The sequence below is a fragment of the Suricata suricatta genome, chromosome 10 (genome assembly GCF_006229205.1).
Source record: "Suricata suricatta isolate VVHF042 chromosome 10, meerkat_22Aug2017_6uvM2_HiC, whole genome shotgun sequence".
Taxonomy (NCBI): Eukaryota; Metazoa; Chordata; class Mammalia; order Carnivora; family Herpestidae; genus Suricata; species Suricata suricatta.
The window spans coordinates 103,880,598-103,900,122 of record NC_043709.1 but is presented as its reverse complement, the minus strand read 5'-3'; the positions used below and the strand labels follow the sequence as shown (position 1 = coordinate 103,900,122).

The window sequence follows — 19,525 nt, the reverse complement described above, 5'->3', positions numbered from 1 at the left end:
CACTGGAGCCAGGGACAGAAGCTGGAGGTCTGGACAGCTCAGCCTTTGGGGATAAGGGCACAGTGGAGGCACTCAAAACTGCCCCACTCAACTTGTATCTGGATGTGACAAAAATGTCATGTACATTAAAGGTCTGGGTCATGACTTAAAAGTTGCATCAAGAAAGTTAGGGTCCAGGGGTGCTTGGGTGGCTCAGTCGGTTAAGCATTGGACTTCAGCGCAGGTCATGATCTCATGGTCTGTGAGTTTGAGCCCTATGTCGGGCTTTGTGCTGACAGCTCAGTGCTTGGAGCCTGCTTCAGATTCTGTGTCTTCCTTTCTTTCTCTGCTCCTCCCCCACTCATGCTCTGTCTCTCTCTGTCTCTCAAAAATGAATGTTAAAAAATTTTTTTTAAAAAGGAAAGGAAGGGTCTGCAGGCTGGCTGTGGCACATGGTCAGGTGTGGACAGTGGCTGGTATCAGCCCCAGGGAGGGGGAAGAGGGAGCCTGGACTCCTTGGGAGGAGGAGTCCCAGGTGAGTCTCCCAGGAAGAAGACACTGAGCTGAAGGATATGCTTTAAAGTCTACAACCCTCCTGTTCAGGGTAAACGAGAAGAAAGCAAATGCTGAAATGTTCTTTTCCTGGAACTTAGAACTCACATCCTGAGTCTCAGATGGAGCGGCTTGGCAATGCATTGTTTTAGAGGCTCAGAGTATACTGGAAAAACTTAGAAATAATAATAAAATAAATATAAATAATATATTAATTATAAATTAATAGAAGCAATAAAATAAAACTCAGAAAGCAATCTCTCTCATCTCAGTGCTTTCAGAGGTAGGCTCCGCTGATGGGGTAAGTCTATAGACGTTCTGCAATCAGGGGCCAGCAGCACCTGGGGCCACCAGCCATGGGCAGGGCCAGCTCTGTGTGTTCAGGACTGGGGCTTGGGACCTGGTTCTTCTTTCAGCTCTTGGTTCTCACCCCTCTGTGTTTGGCTCTCCAGTACAATTTCCTCATGCCTAGGAAAAGGGGCATCATAACAAGGCTTTTCAGCAGGAAACCAAGGATTCAGAAGTAATCTACAGTCATCTGTTGAAAGCCCCCAGTAGAAGACTGGCTCCAAATCTTGCATTAATTAGGCCCATGATTCCTATCTCACTGGTCCATCTGCAGCCTCGCCCAGGTGCTTGCCACTAGTACAGAGGAAGGTGTTGACCAGGGCTGTCCAAAAGACATAGCCAAAGTGATTTCCCATGCCCCAGGAGCTTTTCCACTCCTGGAGTTTGGGCAGCATCTCCTCTGGGCAGGAGGAGGGAGGAGGACTTCTAAGCATGGGTCAGTCATCAATGACCCGGAGGTGGGGTGTGTGGGTGTGGTGGGGCACACTGCGCACTGGCACAGTGCCAGACTTGGTGACAGGACAGCATCAGTGTTGACACTGTGAGCCATATGTCTCTTCCAGGCTGAGAGGAGACACAGCAGTGGGGTGTGTTTCTTCTAGCTTCTGAGCCTGAGAAAAGCGCATAGCACAAAGTGAGGGGCACTAATTCATCAAATTTCAGACTTGAGAGTAAAAATGAGGGCATGAAAGAAACGAGAGAAAAGAGACAGGAAAACAGAGCAGAGAAAGAGACAGAGAGTGCATTGCTCAGATTGAATTACCTTAAGGATAATTTCTAATGTAAAGATACTAGTGAAGACATAGTCTGCATTGCCTAGGATCTGAAAAATAAGCACAATTGGATTAGTGGCTCTGAGAGTGAACTCGACACCAACAGAAGCATGTGTGTTAGCGCCAGACAGCAGCAGAGAGCTAGTGGAGGCTCACGTTGGACTGGAAGGGGAGAGGCATTGGGGCTTTACCTTCAGAGCAATTTCAATGGTGAAAATGGTAGTGAAAACAATGTCAAAATAAAATAGAATCTGCAAAACAAAAAGAAACGGGGTGGGGATGGGGTGGGAAGGGAGAAAAGCAGGATGGAAGGAGAGGTCAGCAGACATTCACCAGGAAAGGAGTCACACTTCAGAACCACACTATATGTCACATGAGCTTTTCCATGTGGAGACAGATGAAAGCAAGTTAGGACATGAACAGCATATACACAGCATTGGGTCCTGAAGTGGGGCTGCCCTCAGGTAGCCTAATGGCACCACATGAAGTCCCCAGACACGTGAGGGGAGTTTCCAGGGTCCTGGGTTTGGGCAGCATTTGATTGGATGCTTTTCTCATTAATCCAATTTACTTACAAACCCAAATCAGACCACTGGGATGCTCATCAAAAGGACAGAGAGTGGGAAATTTTATTGCAGGAAAATGAAAAATACTTAAATCACTTTGGTGTGACTCAGCTGGCTTCTCATGTTGATGGAAATACTAATGTGTTCTTTGGAGCACAGGAGGGAGGATCCTCCAGGTGAGGACTGCCTAGGCCAGGGGCAGGCTACATGGTTCATGCTCTAGTATATCTCAGGTGATGGATCAGAGTTAGGGCCAACACCTTTTTAAGAAAAATCTGGACCAAGCAGATTGTAGGACCACCGAGTGGTTTGCATGGGTATGGCTTTCAGTTGGTGGATTCTTCTCTTCATGTCCATCTGGTTGGGATTTGACGAAGCTTTGAGGCTTTAAGATATAGCATTCTTACTTTAGCCCTTAATGTTGTTCACCAGAGCCCTGGGTGAGTCTCCAAATTTAGTTTTCTACTCCTCAGAAGGTCACTGAAGCTCTCTTTTGTATAAGGTCAGCCTCATCTTTGGCAGTTATTTGCCAGTGCTCCTCCTATCTGCTCAGTGATTAGGACTGGTTAGAGTTCATTGGGAGCAAGACAGGAAGTCAGAGGCTACTTTTTACTAAGTGTACAGGGAATCAGATCTTCCAGGGAAACATCCATAGGGCAATGAGAATCCTGAATTTTGCCAATCAGACCAGCCTGAGGCATTTGGGTACAGGTTCCCTTATTAGTTTATTATGGTTTCTACCAAAGTCCTACTCTCTTAAAGAAATGTTTATTGTGCACCTGATTATCATATTTGGAATTGGGCTCCTGATTGAGGTTGACAATCTGATTGAGGTTGACTGGGCTGTGGACCCAGTCCCATCCTTGGGAGGAAGGGGTGCAGGGGACAAAAGGGAATGCATACATGGTTCCTGAAGGAGGTGTGCTGGACAGGGTCCTCAGCTGCCAGGGAAATGCTGCTGAGCAGAATGAAGAAGAGGATCAGGTTGGTGAAGATCGTGTCATTGACAATGCGGTGGCACTGGAGGCGAAACCTGTATGGGGAGGAGGAAAGAAGCACAGAAGCACATCAGAAAGGCCAGGGAAGCAGCTCCTGGGTCTCCATAGCTAAACTCCTTCTCTCAGCTTATTAAAGGTGCTTGTTGGTTTGGAGATAGGCCTTCAGCTTGAGGTCTTACTGGTGTGGGTAGTGACAGTCACATCCCACGCCCCTCTGCGCCCCCAGTGTGAGGCACATCTGTATAGAACTTTGCAGTTATAAGGCACTGTCACAGGCAGTAAGCTTTTGACATTTTGGAGGGTTACATCTGAGACCTTCAGGAATCCCCAAATTTTCATATACTGCTGTGACATTAACAACTGGCTTCATAGGGGGACTTCTTTTTCCCCATTATTAAACAAATTATTTTATAAGATCTACTTATATTTTTATATATATGGAACAATAGATCCCATCTAGAGTTGATGCTGAAAGCCTGGCTAAGCCTACTCTCTGGCTAGCCAATATGCTCCTGTGTAATAGCTTTAAGGCATGCAATTCAATTCCACACTTTAGCACAATTATAAAGAACTACATGGATGGACCTCTGGGCACTCATTGGTAGTACCACAAAGGCTAAATCCTTGAATGTCAAGTGTGTCTTATATAATATCTCATCCTGGCAAGTTAGAAAGGAGGTATGGGTGTTGTTATCTTCATTTTATAGATAAAAACTGAAACCTGGGAAGGAGAGGCTGGTCCAGAAAGCCAACTTGTAGAGTTTTGGGGGTTGCAGTGTTTAGGACTTGAATCCAGGCTTTCAGACATCTGCTGACAGAACTGTGATGCTCTGAGTGACCTGACTGCTGCAGAAGCAGCAAATCTTGGAAAGGGCAAACTCTATGAGGCAATTCTGGCTTCAAAGAATTAGGAGGTCTGCAATGATTATCCCTTTCAAACACATAAACAAATCCATTGAGTCAAGGTCTGTGTGATAGGTAGCCAGGAAGGGCAGAGTTGCCTGAGAAGAGATGCTAGTAGTAGCACTGCTATCAGGAAACTGCATTTCAAGCCAGTCTTGAGGGAGGGCACAGAAGCTTGGGACTTTCAGGCTGATCCAGTCCTCTTAAGAAGCACCTGGAAGAAAGCTTCCCAATATTAATTTAGGTCCACAAGAATATGATGAAGTACTGAGGTCACAATCAACGATTGTTATGCACATAAGAGAATGAGCTGCTAAGATAGAAATCAGAAGAAACAACAAATAAGTAATTTAGAATCCCATCCGAAAGACTATGTATACCGGACATATCAGATAGAGAATGTAACAACTATATTTGAAATATTTAACAGAATAAAGGACTTGATCACAAAATTGATGAATCAACAGGAGAAGTATTAGATATTAACAGACGGTTCTGGAAAATCAAGCAGCAAATGGAACTGTTTGAAATGAAAAAAAAAGTCAATATAAAAACTGGTTTAAACAGTAACACAAAGTTGAAGAGAGAATTAAGAAATTGGAAGATATATCTGAAAAAAAAATATCCTGAATACTAAAAGAGGGATAATGAAGTGAAAGATTTACAAGGCACATTAAGAGATAGGAGGATGGAATGAGAAGGTCTAACACATGTTTAAGTGGAATGCCAGAAGAAAAGAACAGAGAAAGATTATGGCTGCAATTTTTCAAGAATTAGCAATTCTCATTCTAATTTTTAATGTTGTTTGAGAACTAGAGAAAAATATAAGTCAGTAACATTCCAAGAAGGATTAATGGCAAGAATCCGTATCTAGACATATGGTAGTAAATCTATACAATACCAAAGGCAAGAGAAGATGTTCAAAACAGCTAGAGATAAGGGGCAGTTTACTTACAAAGGAATGATAGTAGGAACAATACAGTATAATAATGCATTTGATATACTAAGAGACAAATCCTGTCAACCTAAAATTGTGTACACAGCAAAAATATCTTTCAAGAGCAAGAAATGGAAACAAGAACAAGAGATAAATAGGTCGAATGACTTTACCATAAAGAAACACTAGGGGCTTCTAAAGAATGTGCTTTAGGAAGAAAAAGTGATTACAGAAGGGTGGACTGAGATGCATGAAAAAATGGTGAATGAGAAAATGGGAAGTTGTATGTAAATCCAAGTATACATTGGTCTATATAATAATAATGACAATGATAATAATGTCTAACTTGTGAAGTTCAAAATAAAGGACAGGACTAAAATACTACTTAACAACATGTAAAGTAGGAGGGCTGAGAGGAGTTAAAACAGTATAAGCTCTTTCTGTTTTGCAGGAGGAGGTGTAGGATACTGCTTAACTTCAGATTTTAAGTTAAATAGATAGTAAATTATCAAGGGTAATCACCAAAAGACTAGAAATAGAGGTTACATGTGTCAAAAAATAGAGGGAAAAACAGACCCAGATCTTCTGATTTGGAATACAGGATAATTTCCCCTAAATCAGTGCTGTTTGCACAAATTGTGGGGTGTGGAGAGAGTCCCAGGCTCCACTCAGAGGCTGGAGGATGCTGGCATCTGCTGTACTTGTAGCATGGAAAGAGAACAGTCCCACCGTCCCCACCAGTCTTGCACACCTGTTGTTGGGGCTGAAGATGAAAAACGCACTGGCTTCTGGCATGGGCACTGCTTTTTCCTTAAGGTGCAACTCAGAGAGTGGTCGAGGGCGGGGGCCCACAGGCATCTCAGGCTCCTCCTCCTCATCTTCTCCTGTAAGAAAAAAAAGCACCATTCTAAATAATTCTACTACTCCCACTAGGTTTTATCACTATGCTGCCTACTTCCAGATAGCTTCCTACCGACCAGAATCAAGACCTCATTTGCATCTCTGAAAATGAAGGTTATCAACAGAGACATTCAACTCTCTCCCTGTGAGCACTTGCTGGAATCTTTGTTAGAGAGACTTTTCTGGCAGCACATGACAAAGGGGGTTGTAAATAGGATGGCTAGTTCATCCCAGTTTGCTGAGGACTGTTCTGGTTTTTAAGCTAAAATTTCCACATCCCGGGAGGCTCCTCAGTTCCTGCAGGTTGGGATGGTTGGTCATTCTAGTTGTAAGTCACTGAGAAAGGTGATCTGGGAAGATTGGGACATTGCCAGGTGTACTTGTCCATCTAGCACTTGTACTAGGCTGAAGGTAGGGGAATGGGTATGGATTAGTTGACTTGTGATCAACCCCATCTTTGAAGGGACTAGGAGTTTAAAATCAACACTCCCATTCCTGAAAAATACCAAAAACTCATGTGCTATAGGGATAAAAGGGCAGTGATGCTGACCACAACAAGAACTTCATTCAAAAGTCTAGACATTAACACCGGTTAGAGAAGCCCCTTTGTTTTCCCGGCCAGTGGCCACATTTACTGTGGGCCAAAGGCAAATGGTTTACTCCTTTGCTTACAAGGTCACTGCCCATGGAAGGAAACGACTACATATTTTGTTCTGGTCAAATGCATTTAAAAATGTTTAGAGGGGGAAGGAGGTAAGAACATGGGCTCTCTGGCCAGGCTTAGATCCAAATCTTGGCTCTGTTCCTTTCTGGTCTTAGTTTCCCTGTCTGTAAATGGGATAATAGTATATACATACCTCAGAGTGGTGCCTACACATAGCAAGTGCTATATAAATGTTAGCTGTTGTTGTTACTATCTCTACCCACAGAGAAGACTCTTAGCCTGCAAGTAGTGCTTAGCATCTTTCTCAGTCTGATCTCTGCCTGCTGTTATTTCCTAAAAAACCTTCCACTCACATCGAACTGTTTTTTGAAGGCTCACAATAGTAGGTTGAATAATGTCCCCCACAAATTCATGCCTACCTGGAACCTCAGAATGTAACCTTACTTTGGAAACAGTATCTTTGCAGATGTATAGTCATGATAAAGTCATACTGGAGTGGAGTGGGCCTTAAATCCAAGGTCTGTTGTCCTTATAAGGAGACACAGACATATAACACAGGTGAAGACAGAGGCAGAAACCAGAGAGATGAGGCTGGAAGCCAAGGAGCTCCAAAGACTGCTGGCCACCAGCAGAGACAGGAAAGAGGTGAGAAAGGGATTGTCTCCAGAGCCTTTAGAGGAAGGATGGCCCTGCCAACACCTAATTTTGGACTTGTAGATTCCAGAACTGTGAGAGAATAAATGTTTGCTGGTTTAAGCCACCAAGTTCATGGTAATTTGTTATGACAGCCCCAGGAAATGATGACACTCACTCGCCATGTGCTTTCTCCTTTCTTCATGCTGTCTCCTTATTTGAACTGCTCTCATCTCTTGGTACAGAGCCAGAATGACTCCCAGGTCAGACAGCATCATTCGCCTGGCTCTCCTGAATACCGGGGCCCTTGAGAATGACTTTCCTGTGATTCCAGCATCCCTGTCAGTCTCCTGCATTCACTTGGCACTTGGGACAAAATACCTTGAATGCCTGACTTCACATCTCTCTCTGTTCCATCTCTTTATGTGCTGAAAACCCTGGACAGAGACACTAGGCTCAGCACATAGTGCCCTTGCTTTTTTTGATGATGATTACACTTTCACACCAACACCAGTTTTATAAGGAAGGGGACTTTACAAAAGAAGAGGGTCAGGTGGAGTCTAAAATGGTTGGAAAGATAGTTACAGGACATTTATCTTAGGGACCAGCCATGTCTCTGCATGCTCTCTCTTCTGGTTAAAATGAAGCTAGGTGGTGCCAAGAAAAAATGCTGGCACAGAAAGTGGTTTTTATCAAGCAAGAAGCACTTAGGGGCCCAATGCTTTTGAGGGGGGCAGCAGAATATAGGCATAAATCAGATTTTTCTCCCCCTGGTGTAATTAGAGCTCGCCAGGAAAGCAATTAATATTTTCAGCATAAGAGAGGCACAAGGTGAAGCTTTCTAACCAAACTTTGGTAAGTAAAAGAAAGGAAGGGTCTCCTTGTAAAGCCAAATAAGTAAAACAAGAGTTGGCCTGAATCACAATATTTATAAATGAAATGTAACTGAGAAGGATCTTAAATTCATGCCCAGCTGTTTGTATTCTTTTTAGTTTTGCTCTAAATGACCCAACACCTTCCTATTCATAATAATTTGGTAACAGGTAATTTAATGCTTATTTTAATCATTTTTATTTATAAAAAAACATTTATTTATTAAAAAAAACTTGTAGTTTTCCAAGTTCCTGGTGAAGAATTTTGCATGCTCTTTCATCTGCAATAGCCTGCCTCACAGTTTGTGAGGAAGCAAGTCAGTTGGTCCATTCAGATACACACCAGCTGAATGCCAGGCATAGTGTTTAAGAGGAAACTACTTCTGAAGGCAAACTCAAATTTGTAAAGGGACAGAAATCTGAAGGGTGTGATGCTTTGCATGCACAGGTTATGTGTAAGGAGAGAGGTTGGCAGGGTAGGAAAAGTCGGGTAAATTTCATTTTTGGGGTTGGCAACTGAACCGCCTAGACTCCTGCTCCCAGATGCCAGGGGAATCCCATAGGGATCTCCATTTTCCCATCCCCATTCTGGGGGTTTGGAGAAGGGTGGTTGGTAAGGTGCTGCCACGCTTCGGAGCTGCTGCTGCTTTCCAGAGGGCTGGGTCCAGTGCTCAAAAGTAAAACCACTGTGGGGCTGGATGCCACACTCTTGGCCCTTGGTGATCCTTGTCCTTTTCCCATTTGACACTTGTTGTCACTTCTGTAATTTTCCTCATGGCCAATTTAAATAAAAATATTACTTCTAACACCTAGTGCCTACAGTGTACTGAACACAAAGCTGTGGTTCTTGCCTTTGAGGAACTTAACAGTTTTTAGTTTGGTCCCAGAGTTCACTGGTGTGATTGGTGCCTCAAGGTGAGCTTTGTGGGTGGCATACTGAGACAGAGGCCTGAAGATGCCACTGTTGCTGCACTGGGCATCTTCTCCACTGGCTCAGCTCCAAAACCTCATCTCCTTCCACTGCTCACTCTCTCTCCCTGACTTCTAGGCCACTAGCAAATCCTGCAAGATGTACCCCAAGTCCTGCCACTTCTCTGTGTCTGCAGCAGCACTGCCCTGGGGTGAGTGGCCACCTCCTCTCACCAGGACCATTGCTAACATCCTCTCTGCCTCCAGTTCTCCTCCTGACCATCTACTGCCCTGTCTTCATGCAGCACAGTCTTCTAAAGGTAATTCTGACACCAGTACATGCCTTCCTCTGCTTGAGAACCTTGTGATTCTCTATTTTATCAGCTCAGATACAAACCTCTCAGGTGGCTTTTGAAGCCCTGTCCCACCTGCTCCTGCCTAGTTCCTGTCTCACCCACTACCTTTCCCTTTCGTTCTTTCTGCTCCATGCACACTGGCCTCTTTGGATTCCTCCACAGACAGGTATATTCTGCCCAAGAAATCTGCATTTACTACCTCTCCACCTATAAAGTTCTTTCCTCTCATTTCCATATATCTAGTTCCTGTGACTCATTCAGGTTTCAGCCCGAATGCATTTGCTGACCACACAGCCAAAAACAGCCCTGTGTCACTGAGTAACTCATAACACAGCTCTTGGGGTCATTACCTCCTTGCTGCTTACTGCCGCCTGATGTTACCTTTCAGTTGGTTCCCTTTCTTGCTCACTGTTTATCTCCCCATCAAAGCATAAGCTCCAAGAGAGCAACGACCATCTCTGTCTGGCCCACAGGTGTATCCCTGGTGCCTGCAACAGTGCTGGGCACACATAAGTGAATGACTACCTCCATGGTTTCTTCCACCTCCCCATCTATGACAATAGTATGGTTCCGAAACAACTTCCTTCCTCTTTACTCTAACTGCCCAGATGCAAAGCCCAGCCCAGCCCACCTTTCTCTGTGAGGGCTGACTGTCTCTCCCCCACCACACCTCACTGCCCTGCTTCTGCTGGAACCTCTTACAGCAGTTTGAGTCTCCCTACAGCACCTGGTGCTGTCCTATGCCTTCTCTGGTGTCATTCATGTTTGCTTTTCAAGTGTATCTGTTAATTGTACGCCCTTGGTGTCTCTTAACATCGGTATGTTCACTCAGATGTACGAATCGATTAAATAAAAGCACAACTTGGTAAACTTCCTATGTGAGTAGAGATTCTAAAATTTAGTATATACTAACCTGGGAGGCTCAAACCAACCATTGAGTTTTGGGAATTAAATGGGGAGGGAAAGACTGACGCTTCACTACTGGCCAGTTGACATTTTGTGTAAATCAGAAACAGGCCCCCACTCTGCTGGGTGTTCACATGAGGACAGAGGCCCTGGGAGTATAGCTGGAGCTCAGCCTCACTCAGCCACTTGAGCACAAATGTTTGAGTGCAGCCTGGACAAGCATGCACAGTAGCCTGGGGAGTGGGTGCAGGCACAGGGAAGAGTAGGAAGCACCAGTGAGAAATGGGGCAGGAGGAGGTCGTGAGGAGGGCCCTGCCCCTTCTCTCTCTGGGAGTCTGGCTGCAAAGAGGGGCAGGTGCAGTGAAGTATCTTCATGAAGTGGGCACAGCAGAGGCAGATCAGGTTCTTTGCCTTTTATGGTTTAGAAGAGAGAGGAGCCCGTGGGATGAAAGATTGACAAGAACAGAGACAGGAGGCCAAGTGACCCGAGGAGGAGTCTTTGGGGACTTCTGCTGCACCTGGGATTAAGGTTCAGGAGCTGACCTGCAGAGACAGGAGAAAGAGGAGCTGGGAAGCAGAAGCTGGTTCCTTGGAAGGAGGAACACGTAGAGCCACCAGCTCTAAGAGCACACCCCCCTTGGGTGAGAAAATGGAAACCAGGAATGGAGAACAAATAAGGGGGCCCTGGGGGGCTGGCCTCCACAGCCTGAGAGTGGCGGTGGCCAAGGCAGGACAGCCTCCACTGTCTACGGACCAGAGATACCAACACAGCTATACAAGATGCCCGTGGCCAAGAGAAACCTGGCAAGGTCCGGGTCTGGAGCAGGCTCGAGAATGGTGGCCACATGACTGGCGAAAGGACACTCTACAAAATGTAAAGAATTCTGAGGAATCAGCAGAGTGTGGGAATAGCTTTTAAGTTTAGAAGCAAAACCATTTGAAGAATCCTCAAAGCTGGGTCAACAGAGACACATTTCAATGGTGGCTGATATGATGACAATGTCCTCATTAATCTTTTTCCCCTGACCTGCTTCTCTTTGATGTCATAGAGCACCAAAGAAGAGAAAAGCCATGCATATATTTAGGTGGATGAAACTGGATATTTTGGCATAGGTGTGGCTGCCCCCTGCCAGGTAGAAGGAGCTGGTCTGGACCCAATCTCTGCCAAGTCAAGTCCGGTCTCTGCCCCTGTGTGCTGTGTGCTGTGTGCATCGCAACCTGGGCCAGCTCTGTGTAGGACCCAGAGGATTTCTTTTATCACTGTCTTTCTTCTTAAACTTTAAAAATATGCACACGAGTAGAGAGGCTTGTGTGGCAAACCTTCATACCCAGTTCACCAGGAGTTGCTGGAGTATTTTAAAGCAGCTTCTAAACATTCCCGACTCCAGCCACACACACTTCAACAGGTATAAGCTAGAACTACTGTGACATCACTACAGTAACAAAATGAACAGAAACTACTTTAAATCATTAGCTTCCAGTCCCTATTTAATTCCCCACCGGTTATCTAAAAAAATGTCATTTTTGAGTTAATTTGTTGATTCAGGACCAAGGCAGGATTCCCCACTGCATTTGGTCAACATGTCTATTCTGTCTTTGAAATTCTGTAAGAATTCCCCTCCAAAGAGCTTTGAGACTTCAGAAGGTTTAGTGCCCAGCATATGGGAACAGCCTTCTTGTTCTTCCTTCTGTCCAATCCTCAGGAAACCAAATCCTTCTTCCCTCAAGGTGGGAGGTAAGGATGCAATGACCAGTGAGCCTGCTTCCCGAGGAAAATGGAAGATGGCCGCCAGAGTCCTTGCAGACAAGCCAGCAGAGAACTGGTGGGGAGAAGGGCAAAAGGAGAACCTAGCTTTGTTCACAGATGGGGAAGGTTTTTGGCCACTGGTTACCAACCTAGACATAGCTTAACCTGCACAGAGGAGGAAACGCCAGTAAAACAACAGTCCCTTGATTGTGTGGAGTTGACTGCAAGCTTGAAGCTGGTAATAATAGCTTCAGTTCTAGGTAAAAGGAAGACAAACTGAGGGTTTGCACAGGATGTGGAGTTGTCATGAAACAGAAAAGGGAATTCTGGAGGGAGGTCTAAGGACCTTTGACATTAAGCCCTCTCAAAGGAGACTGCCTGCCTGCCAATCTATGTATCAGAAGATGAGAAGACTGATTTTGTAAGAGCTCTTTTTGTAATAAATGAAAGCATTTGACAAAGCAACAAGTGGGACATCTGTGATGACAGCTGCCCTTGTACTCAGCACTGCCTCCCGAGTAAGGGCAAGGCAGAGTTGGGATTTACTTATTATTAAGTGAGTATAACCCTACAACATGTGTTATGTTAATTACTTATATAATTAATAAACCATATAATTTAATAATCAATAATAATGCAATGCGTTAAATTAATAAATTGATAATTAAATATTAATAATTTAATAATTTATTAATAAATTGTGTAACATATATCAATTAGTTATATAAGTTAATAATTTTACAGCATAGGATATAATAAGCCCTTAAATGTATATAGAATCCACCTTCCAAAGGGCACAGAATCAGCACTACTCAAACACTATTTAAAGTTATATAGTTATTATTGGGGTGCCTGGGTGGCTCAGTCGGTTAAGCGTCTGACTTCAGCTCAGGTCATGATCTCACTGTTAGTGAGTTTGAGCCCCACATCAGGCTCTGTGCTGATAGCTCAGAGCCTGGAGCCTGCTTCAGCTTCTGTGTCTCTCTCTCTCTCTGACCCTCCCCTGCTTGCACTGTTTCTCTCTGTCTCTCTAAAATAAATAAAAAACATAAAAAAAAGGATGTTAAAAAATTATATAGTTATGAAGAAACCAGGAGCAAAGTTTTCCCTGAATGATGATTGGTAACTCTGCCTAACTACAGAGACAAAAGACATTTAGCAGTGCAAGGTGCTTGTAGAGGGAAACTGGAACCACTGATCCTAATACATGGCCACCTCCATGTGGCTTTAGAACTTGGCTCTCTACCCCCAACCTCCCAACCTCAGGATTAGGCAGTGGTATTGGTACCTGTATTTTCTGGGTTGGGGTAGGGACTCTTATCCTCATTTTCATTGGGCTGGAGGTCATCCATGTTGATCTAGGCAGCCAAAGGAGAGAAGAAGGAAGAAGCTAGTTAGAGACATTCTATAGTTTGAGAGGCTTAGAGTAGCCTAGAAATTGCATCATGGTTAGTGGCTGAACTGCTGACTCAAAAATATATTTTTATTATCTTGTATATATCCCTTAAGACATCAGCAGAAGGCTGGAATTCAACAAGTCTGCCTTCTCTTCACATTCCCAGTGTTCCTGCTCCATCTTCATGGGTTTTCGTCCACTTCCGTCCTCCCTCATTTCCGTGGGTGTCTGGTCTGGGAAGGCTGTGCCCTCTTTTCCCCAGCAATGGCCCTCTCAGCTCCTGGATGGAGATGGCTTCTTACCTTGGTGGTGGGTGGGGACTCTCCATCAGCTGTAATGGATTTCAGCTCAATTTTCTCCTCCTTGGTCTCCTCCACAGCTGGTTTTTCCACTATCTCTGGTTTCTTCTCTGGGCTGGCAGTCCTGGCCGGTCAGCAGGTGGAAAAATTAAAGGGATGTTGATTGAATGACAGGAGACATGGAGAAATCAACTACCCTGTAGTCTGCTGGGGACTAGTGGGAACAGATTTCCTGGGCCTACATCCATTATCCTTTACCCAGGGCACATGTGCCACTAAATCACAGATGCTGTTGGGCTGGGCCCGCCATCCAGGCACCAGGCCACACCTTGCTCTGTGTTGTACTCAGTTGGACTCTTCCAGCTTCTCGGCTGCTCCAGTCCCTGTCTGAATCAGGGAAAGGTTCTGGATCTGATTCAGGATTGGTTCCTAGAAAACTCTGCTCTGTATCTAGCAGATGTGTGGCCTATGATGATGACAGAACACAATGCAGGACTTATCTTGTTTTCGTAACACTGGCAATGATTTATAAAACAGCAAAAAGTTATCCCTCAGTTGGAATTGAATTTCCCCTCTAAGTGGCTGCCTTCCTCCTCTTCTCATCCTTCATTCCCACCACCTATCATGACCTTCCTATTCAAAGGAATCCCCCAACTTCTTAGAGAGGTGGGAAATAAAATACTTTCACAAATTCTATAATTCACAATGGTACTCACTGTAGGGCAATGCCTAGTAATTAGGAGAAAGGCCCAACTTACTGTGAAACCTCAAACCCAGTGCCCTCTGGGAGGGATGGCTGACAGAGGGCAGTACCCAAGCCTCTCTTTATCACTAATAGGAATGACATTCCGGAACTGGGACCCTGGAGACCTGGGTCTGGGTAAGCTTAGAGGGTTACCTGGCCAGCTTCTTTCTCTCCTTCTCTTCTTCCTCCTCCTTTTGGGCAGATGTGAGGCTCTCAGCATCAGCCAGGTTATCCACAGCAATGGCCAAGAACACATTCAGTAGGATATCTGTTTGTGTCCATTCTTAAAGAAAATGACCCTTGGTCTTGGGGTATTTGGTGGACATCGGGGGCAGGGAGGGTGCAAGACATGCAGAGGTAGATGTCCCCCATAGAGTGAGCTCAATGGTGACTCACTGCGAGGGGTTCCAAGCCCAGTAGTGTCCCTCCTCCACCCTTCTCCCTCCCTATTACCCTACTAGCTACTAGGAGTTTTCCAATAGGTCAAGAGCAGGATAGTCTGTAGACTGGAGTGGGCAGGGAGTGAGGCAGTGAGCCTGCCTTGCTCTTTAATTGCTGGGTTTCATTATTGGTTTCCCTACTGAGATGGTTGTAATTGACATTATAAACAGCATTGTCTCTAGCAGAATGCAGAATGCTCTTAAGAGTGGTTCATTAAAACTGCGCACTGAGGAGGCGGCCTGATATCTCTGCCAACTCTTAATGTGAGCCTGTGCATACAAAGACCCTTGCAATGTCCAGCTGGAGCTGGCTGAATCTTGGGAACTCCTAATTGAAGTGGTTATTTGCCCGTTTCTTCTTGCCCTTATTCCCAACCTTGAACAGAAACACTGTAGGATTGCAGAATCAAAGAAAGTATAGCTGAAAGGGGTCTTAACATTTGTCAAGTCTAACCTCCACCCCCAGGCACCCAGATAATCACACCGTTTCAAATATAGGGAAGCCACAACCCACAGAGGTGAAGGGCTTGATCAAGGGTGCTACTGTACACCTGCCCTTGGTCCCCTGGCTCTGTGGCAGGGCTTTGCATATATTATACCATTAAACCTCAACCATTAAGCCTACCCCTTAAGCAGTAGGCAGTAATGTTTCATCACCCCATTTAACAGACACTGAGGTAGAGAACCTTTAGTTTGCTGAGGTCACCCAGCTGGGGAAAGGTGAAGCCTGTCTGTCGGCATCAGTGTTCATGCTTTGGGCACGACATTAAACTATGATTTAAACGCGAATCTTGGGCCAGAGCTGCTTCTACTTTACCATCTGCCTCTGCACACAACCCTCTTGGAGTTATGACCAGCAGGAGAGAAGACCGCCTGCGGCTTGAGACCCTGGAAAGCTGCCCATGGCCTGGATCAGCAAGGAACCTGTCAGGTCTGCTTGGCGAAGCCTGTCCAGCTCTGCCTGTGACTAAAGTCCTGGAGAGTGGCTTCAGAGGGAGGGACACTGAGCAGAAAACAGGGGGGAGAGATCAAGGTCATTTCAAAGATGATGGCTCAGTCCCCCTTAACTCCAGCAGCAATAGCCCAAGTCAGTCAGAGTGCCCAACTCCAAGTGTGTTCACATTGGAATCTATGTGAGTAGCTGTACATGCACAACACCAGGGGGCATTGTTCAGCTAGACTACAATGAGACCGTGCCTCCTGGAGTCAGGCAACACTGCAGCCCAACCTATTCAGCAATATGAACTTACATCCCCACCAATGCCAAAGAGCCAGGCTTCCACCAAGACCTGCCTCCACAGTTACGGTGGGTCTGGGACAGGAAACATTTTCTCCCCAGAGCACACCTTCCCTCTGCTTGCCTGGGGGCCCTGTGGACAGGCAACCACAGTTGTCAGCCCCAAGTCAGGACCTGCTGGGCACACGTATTTGGCATCGTGCTGCAGGCTGAGGGAGGGTGAGGCTGCAGGGGCGGGGAGGCAGGAGCAAAGGATACAGTTTCCACAGATGAAGAGGATGATGAAGTAAATACAGACTAACATCCCTGGAAAAGAGGGGCCGCCATAAGCCATGATCCCATCATACATCACCGAATTCCAGTCCTCCCCGGTCAGGATCTGAATGACACATTCCCACCAATAAGGGACACAGCGTTAGACCAACAGCAAACCCCAAAACTCCCCTGCCCTGCCCCACTATGTTAACAAAAATGTCCAAAATCTCTTTTCCACCTCTTTCCCTCCTCTTGGCCCCCAGTTCTCCTCCCAGGGGCTCTGAGCTATTGACCTGGGCAAATTTGACCCTCTACTCCAACAAAGTGCACTGGCATGACATTATTTGAGAAGTGACTGAAAGGGCTTCCTGGGCAAAGCATCTCCTTCTACTCATATGCAGTGCAAAAGATGGCTGCCATCAGCCATTCCTCAGGGCCCTTTTGCAAATGTGAATGTTTTGGTTGAAAGACTAAAATATGCTACTCCAACATTCCCCAACATTAATCATTTGGGAATCATCTTGGAGATTTTGGCAACACCCACATATTATTTTTCTTATAATTAATCTACTTTGAAACTTCAACAAGTGCTACTTTAGCTTTTCCCTAAATCAAAATATCTATGAAATGACAAATATGATGGGCTAGTTATATTTTTCTAGGGGCAAGAATGGTGGGTAGGAAAGACAGAGCCCCATCACCCTCTCCTCCTTCAATGAGGGCAGTCTGCTTTCCTTTGTTTATATTTTGGACTTTCATGTAGAATTTATCTGAAGTTTCCCTTGGTTAAGCCAGAACTTTTAAACTACTCAATTAGATTTTTCCCTGCAATCGTCCACCCAACAGAGGAATTCGATGGGGGACTGAGGGTAAGAGGAACTACAACCCTCCATGGCTGATCTAGGCTGGCTTTGGCTGCCCAGAGCAAGGGTGAAGTTTCCCACCACCTTTTCAAGGCTCCTTCTTCCCACCCAACCCCAACCCTGCCACCCAACTACCCTCCCACTCATAATCCTAGCAGAGAAGAGTCCATACCTGAAACACAGTGAGGAGGGACTGAGGAAAGTTATCAAATGTGCTCCTCCGAGTCTGCATCTCATCAAAGTTGAACTTTCCTCCAAAGAGCTGCATCCCCAGGAGGGAGAAGATGATGATGAAGAGGAAGAGGAGTAGCAGCAGGGAGGCGATGGAGCGCACGGAATTCAGCAAGGATGCCACCAGGTTGCTTAAGGAGTTCCAGTACCTGAGGACCAACATGAAGGAGATTAGCATCTCTTTTCTATGCTTTCCTTAACATCACTCCTCATTCACACTCACAGTAGAAATTTTAAGGTAAATTACAACTCCTCTTCCCCCTTCACTGCTATAATGGTGGTGGTGTGGACTGACCTGGTAAGGTCATAGTTAGAGTGTGAAGCTAATTAATTCAACGTCACAGGATCAGTAATGAAACTCAGAAGTGAGAAGCCTTGAGTTCCACTCTAGCTCTGCCAGTTGCTAGCTGCTAGTTGCAGTTGAGCAAGTCACATAACTTCCCTTCTATTTGTCTCACTGTTTGAGAAAATAGAGGTAACAGTAGTAATTGGGAAGATTACATGAAACCAAAAAAAAAAAAAAAGTAGGTCCACAAGCAACAAACTAAAGACTAAGCAAATAGGATTACATTAAGCTAAAAAGCTTCTGGTCAGCAAAAGAAACCATCAACAAAGTGAAAAGACAACCTATGGAAGAGGAAAAAAATATTTGCAAACCATATACCTGATAAGGGGTTAATATCTAAATATATAAAGATACAGACAACTCAAAAGCAGAAACAAAACAAAACAACCAAAAAGCAAAGCCCCAAATAATCTAGTTAAAAAATTTGACACAGGAGTTGAATAGACATTTTCCAAAGAAGATATATGAATGTCCATCAAGTACATGAATGAAATGATGCTCAATATCACCAGCTATCAGGGAAATGCAAGCTAAAGCCATAGTGAGGTATCATCTCACACCTGTTAGAATGGCCTTCATCAAAAAGACAAGAGATAACAAATGTTGGCAAGGATGTGGAGAAAAGGGAACCTTGTGCACTGTTGGTGGGAATGTAAATTGGTGCAGCTACTATGGAAAACAGCATGGAGTTCCTAAAAAAAAAAAAAAATTAAAAATCAACCACCATACAATCCAGCAATTCCCCTTCTGGGAATATATCCAAAGGAAATAAAAACACTAACCGAAAAAGATATCTGTGCCCCCATGTTCACTGCAGCATTATTTACAATAGTTAAGACATGGAAACAACCCAAGTGTCTATTGATGGATGAACGGACAAAGAACTTGTGGTGTGTATAATACATACACACTGGAATGTTATTCATCTACAAAAAAGAGGAAATCCTACCGTTTATGACAACATGGATGGACCTTGAGGACATTATGTTAAGTGAAATAAGTCAGACAGAGAAAGACAAATACCACATGATTTCACTTTTATGTAGAATCTAAAAGCAAAACAAAAAAACCAAAAAACCACCTAACGTGTAGAAAAAAGAGATCAGCTTTGTGGTTACCAGAGGCAGATGGTAGGAGGGGGGAGAACTCGATGAAGTTGTCAAATGGTACAAACTTTCAGTTATGAGATAAATACGTCATGATGATATAATGTACAGCATAATGACTATGGTTGACACTGACCTTTGATATAACAGAAAGTTGTTAACAGAGTAGATCTTAAACATTCTCATCAAAAGGAAGGATTTTTTTCCTTTTCTTTTTAGAGTATCTATATAAGATGACAGATGTTAACTAAACCTATTGTGGTAATCACTTTATAATATATGTAAATCAAACCATCATGCTATATGCCTTAAGTTTATACAGTGATGTGTGTCAATTATTTCTCAATAAAACTGGAAAAATATAATTTCTACATGTAGTATTTAATACATAGTAGCAGAATATTTACTATTGAAGCTTGAAAAGATGTGAGATCTTTGTGTGCAATCTTTCATTTATGCATGTGAGAGGGTTTTCTTTTTTTAATATTTTTACATTGTAGTACTTGTTTTGCTTGTTGGGGGTGTTTGCTTATTTAATACATTCCGTCAAGGACAGAAATTACA

General features: G+C 44.4%; 1 protein-coding gene across 1 annotated transcript in view; it reads right to left on the bottom strand.

Moving 5' to 3' along the window:
- The window catches only part of CACNA1C (calcium voltage-gated channel subunit alpha1 C), a 721,004-nt gene that overhangs the window by 93,172 nt on the left and 608,307 nt on the right, over positions 1-19,525 (bottom strand). Inside the window, exons 14-22 of the mRNA XM_029953179.1 lie at positions 17,451-17,658; positions 16,419-16,539; positions 14,637-14,751; positions 13,742-13,862; positions 13,332-13,401; positions 5,808-5,940; positions 3,122-3,251; positions 1,844-1,903; positions 1,643-1,702 (exon numbers count right to left, since the gene is read on the bottom strand). Of these exons, the coding sequence (XP_029809039.1) occupies positions 1,643-1,702; positions 1,844-1,903; positions 3,122-3,251; positions 5,808-5,940; positions 13,332-13,401; positions 13,742-13,862; positions 14,637-14,751; positions 16,419-16,539; positions 17,451-17,658 (1,018 nt within the window). The remainder of the gene's footprint in view (positions 1-1,642; positions 1,703-1,843; positions 1,904-3,121; positions 3,252-5,807; positions 5,941-13,331; positions 13,402-13,741; positions 13,863-14,636; positions 14,752-16,418; positions 16,540-17,450; positions 17,659-19,525) is intronic.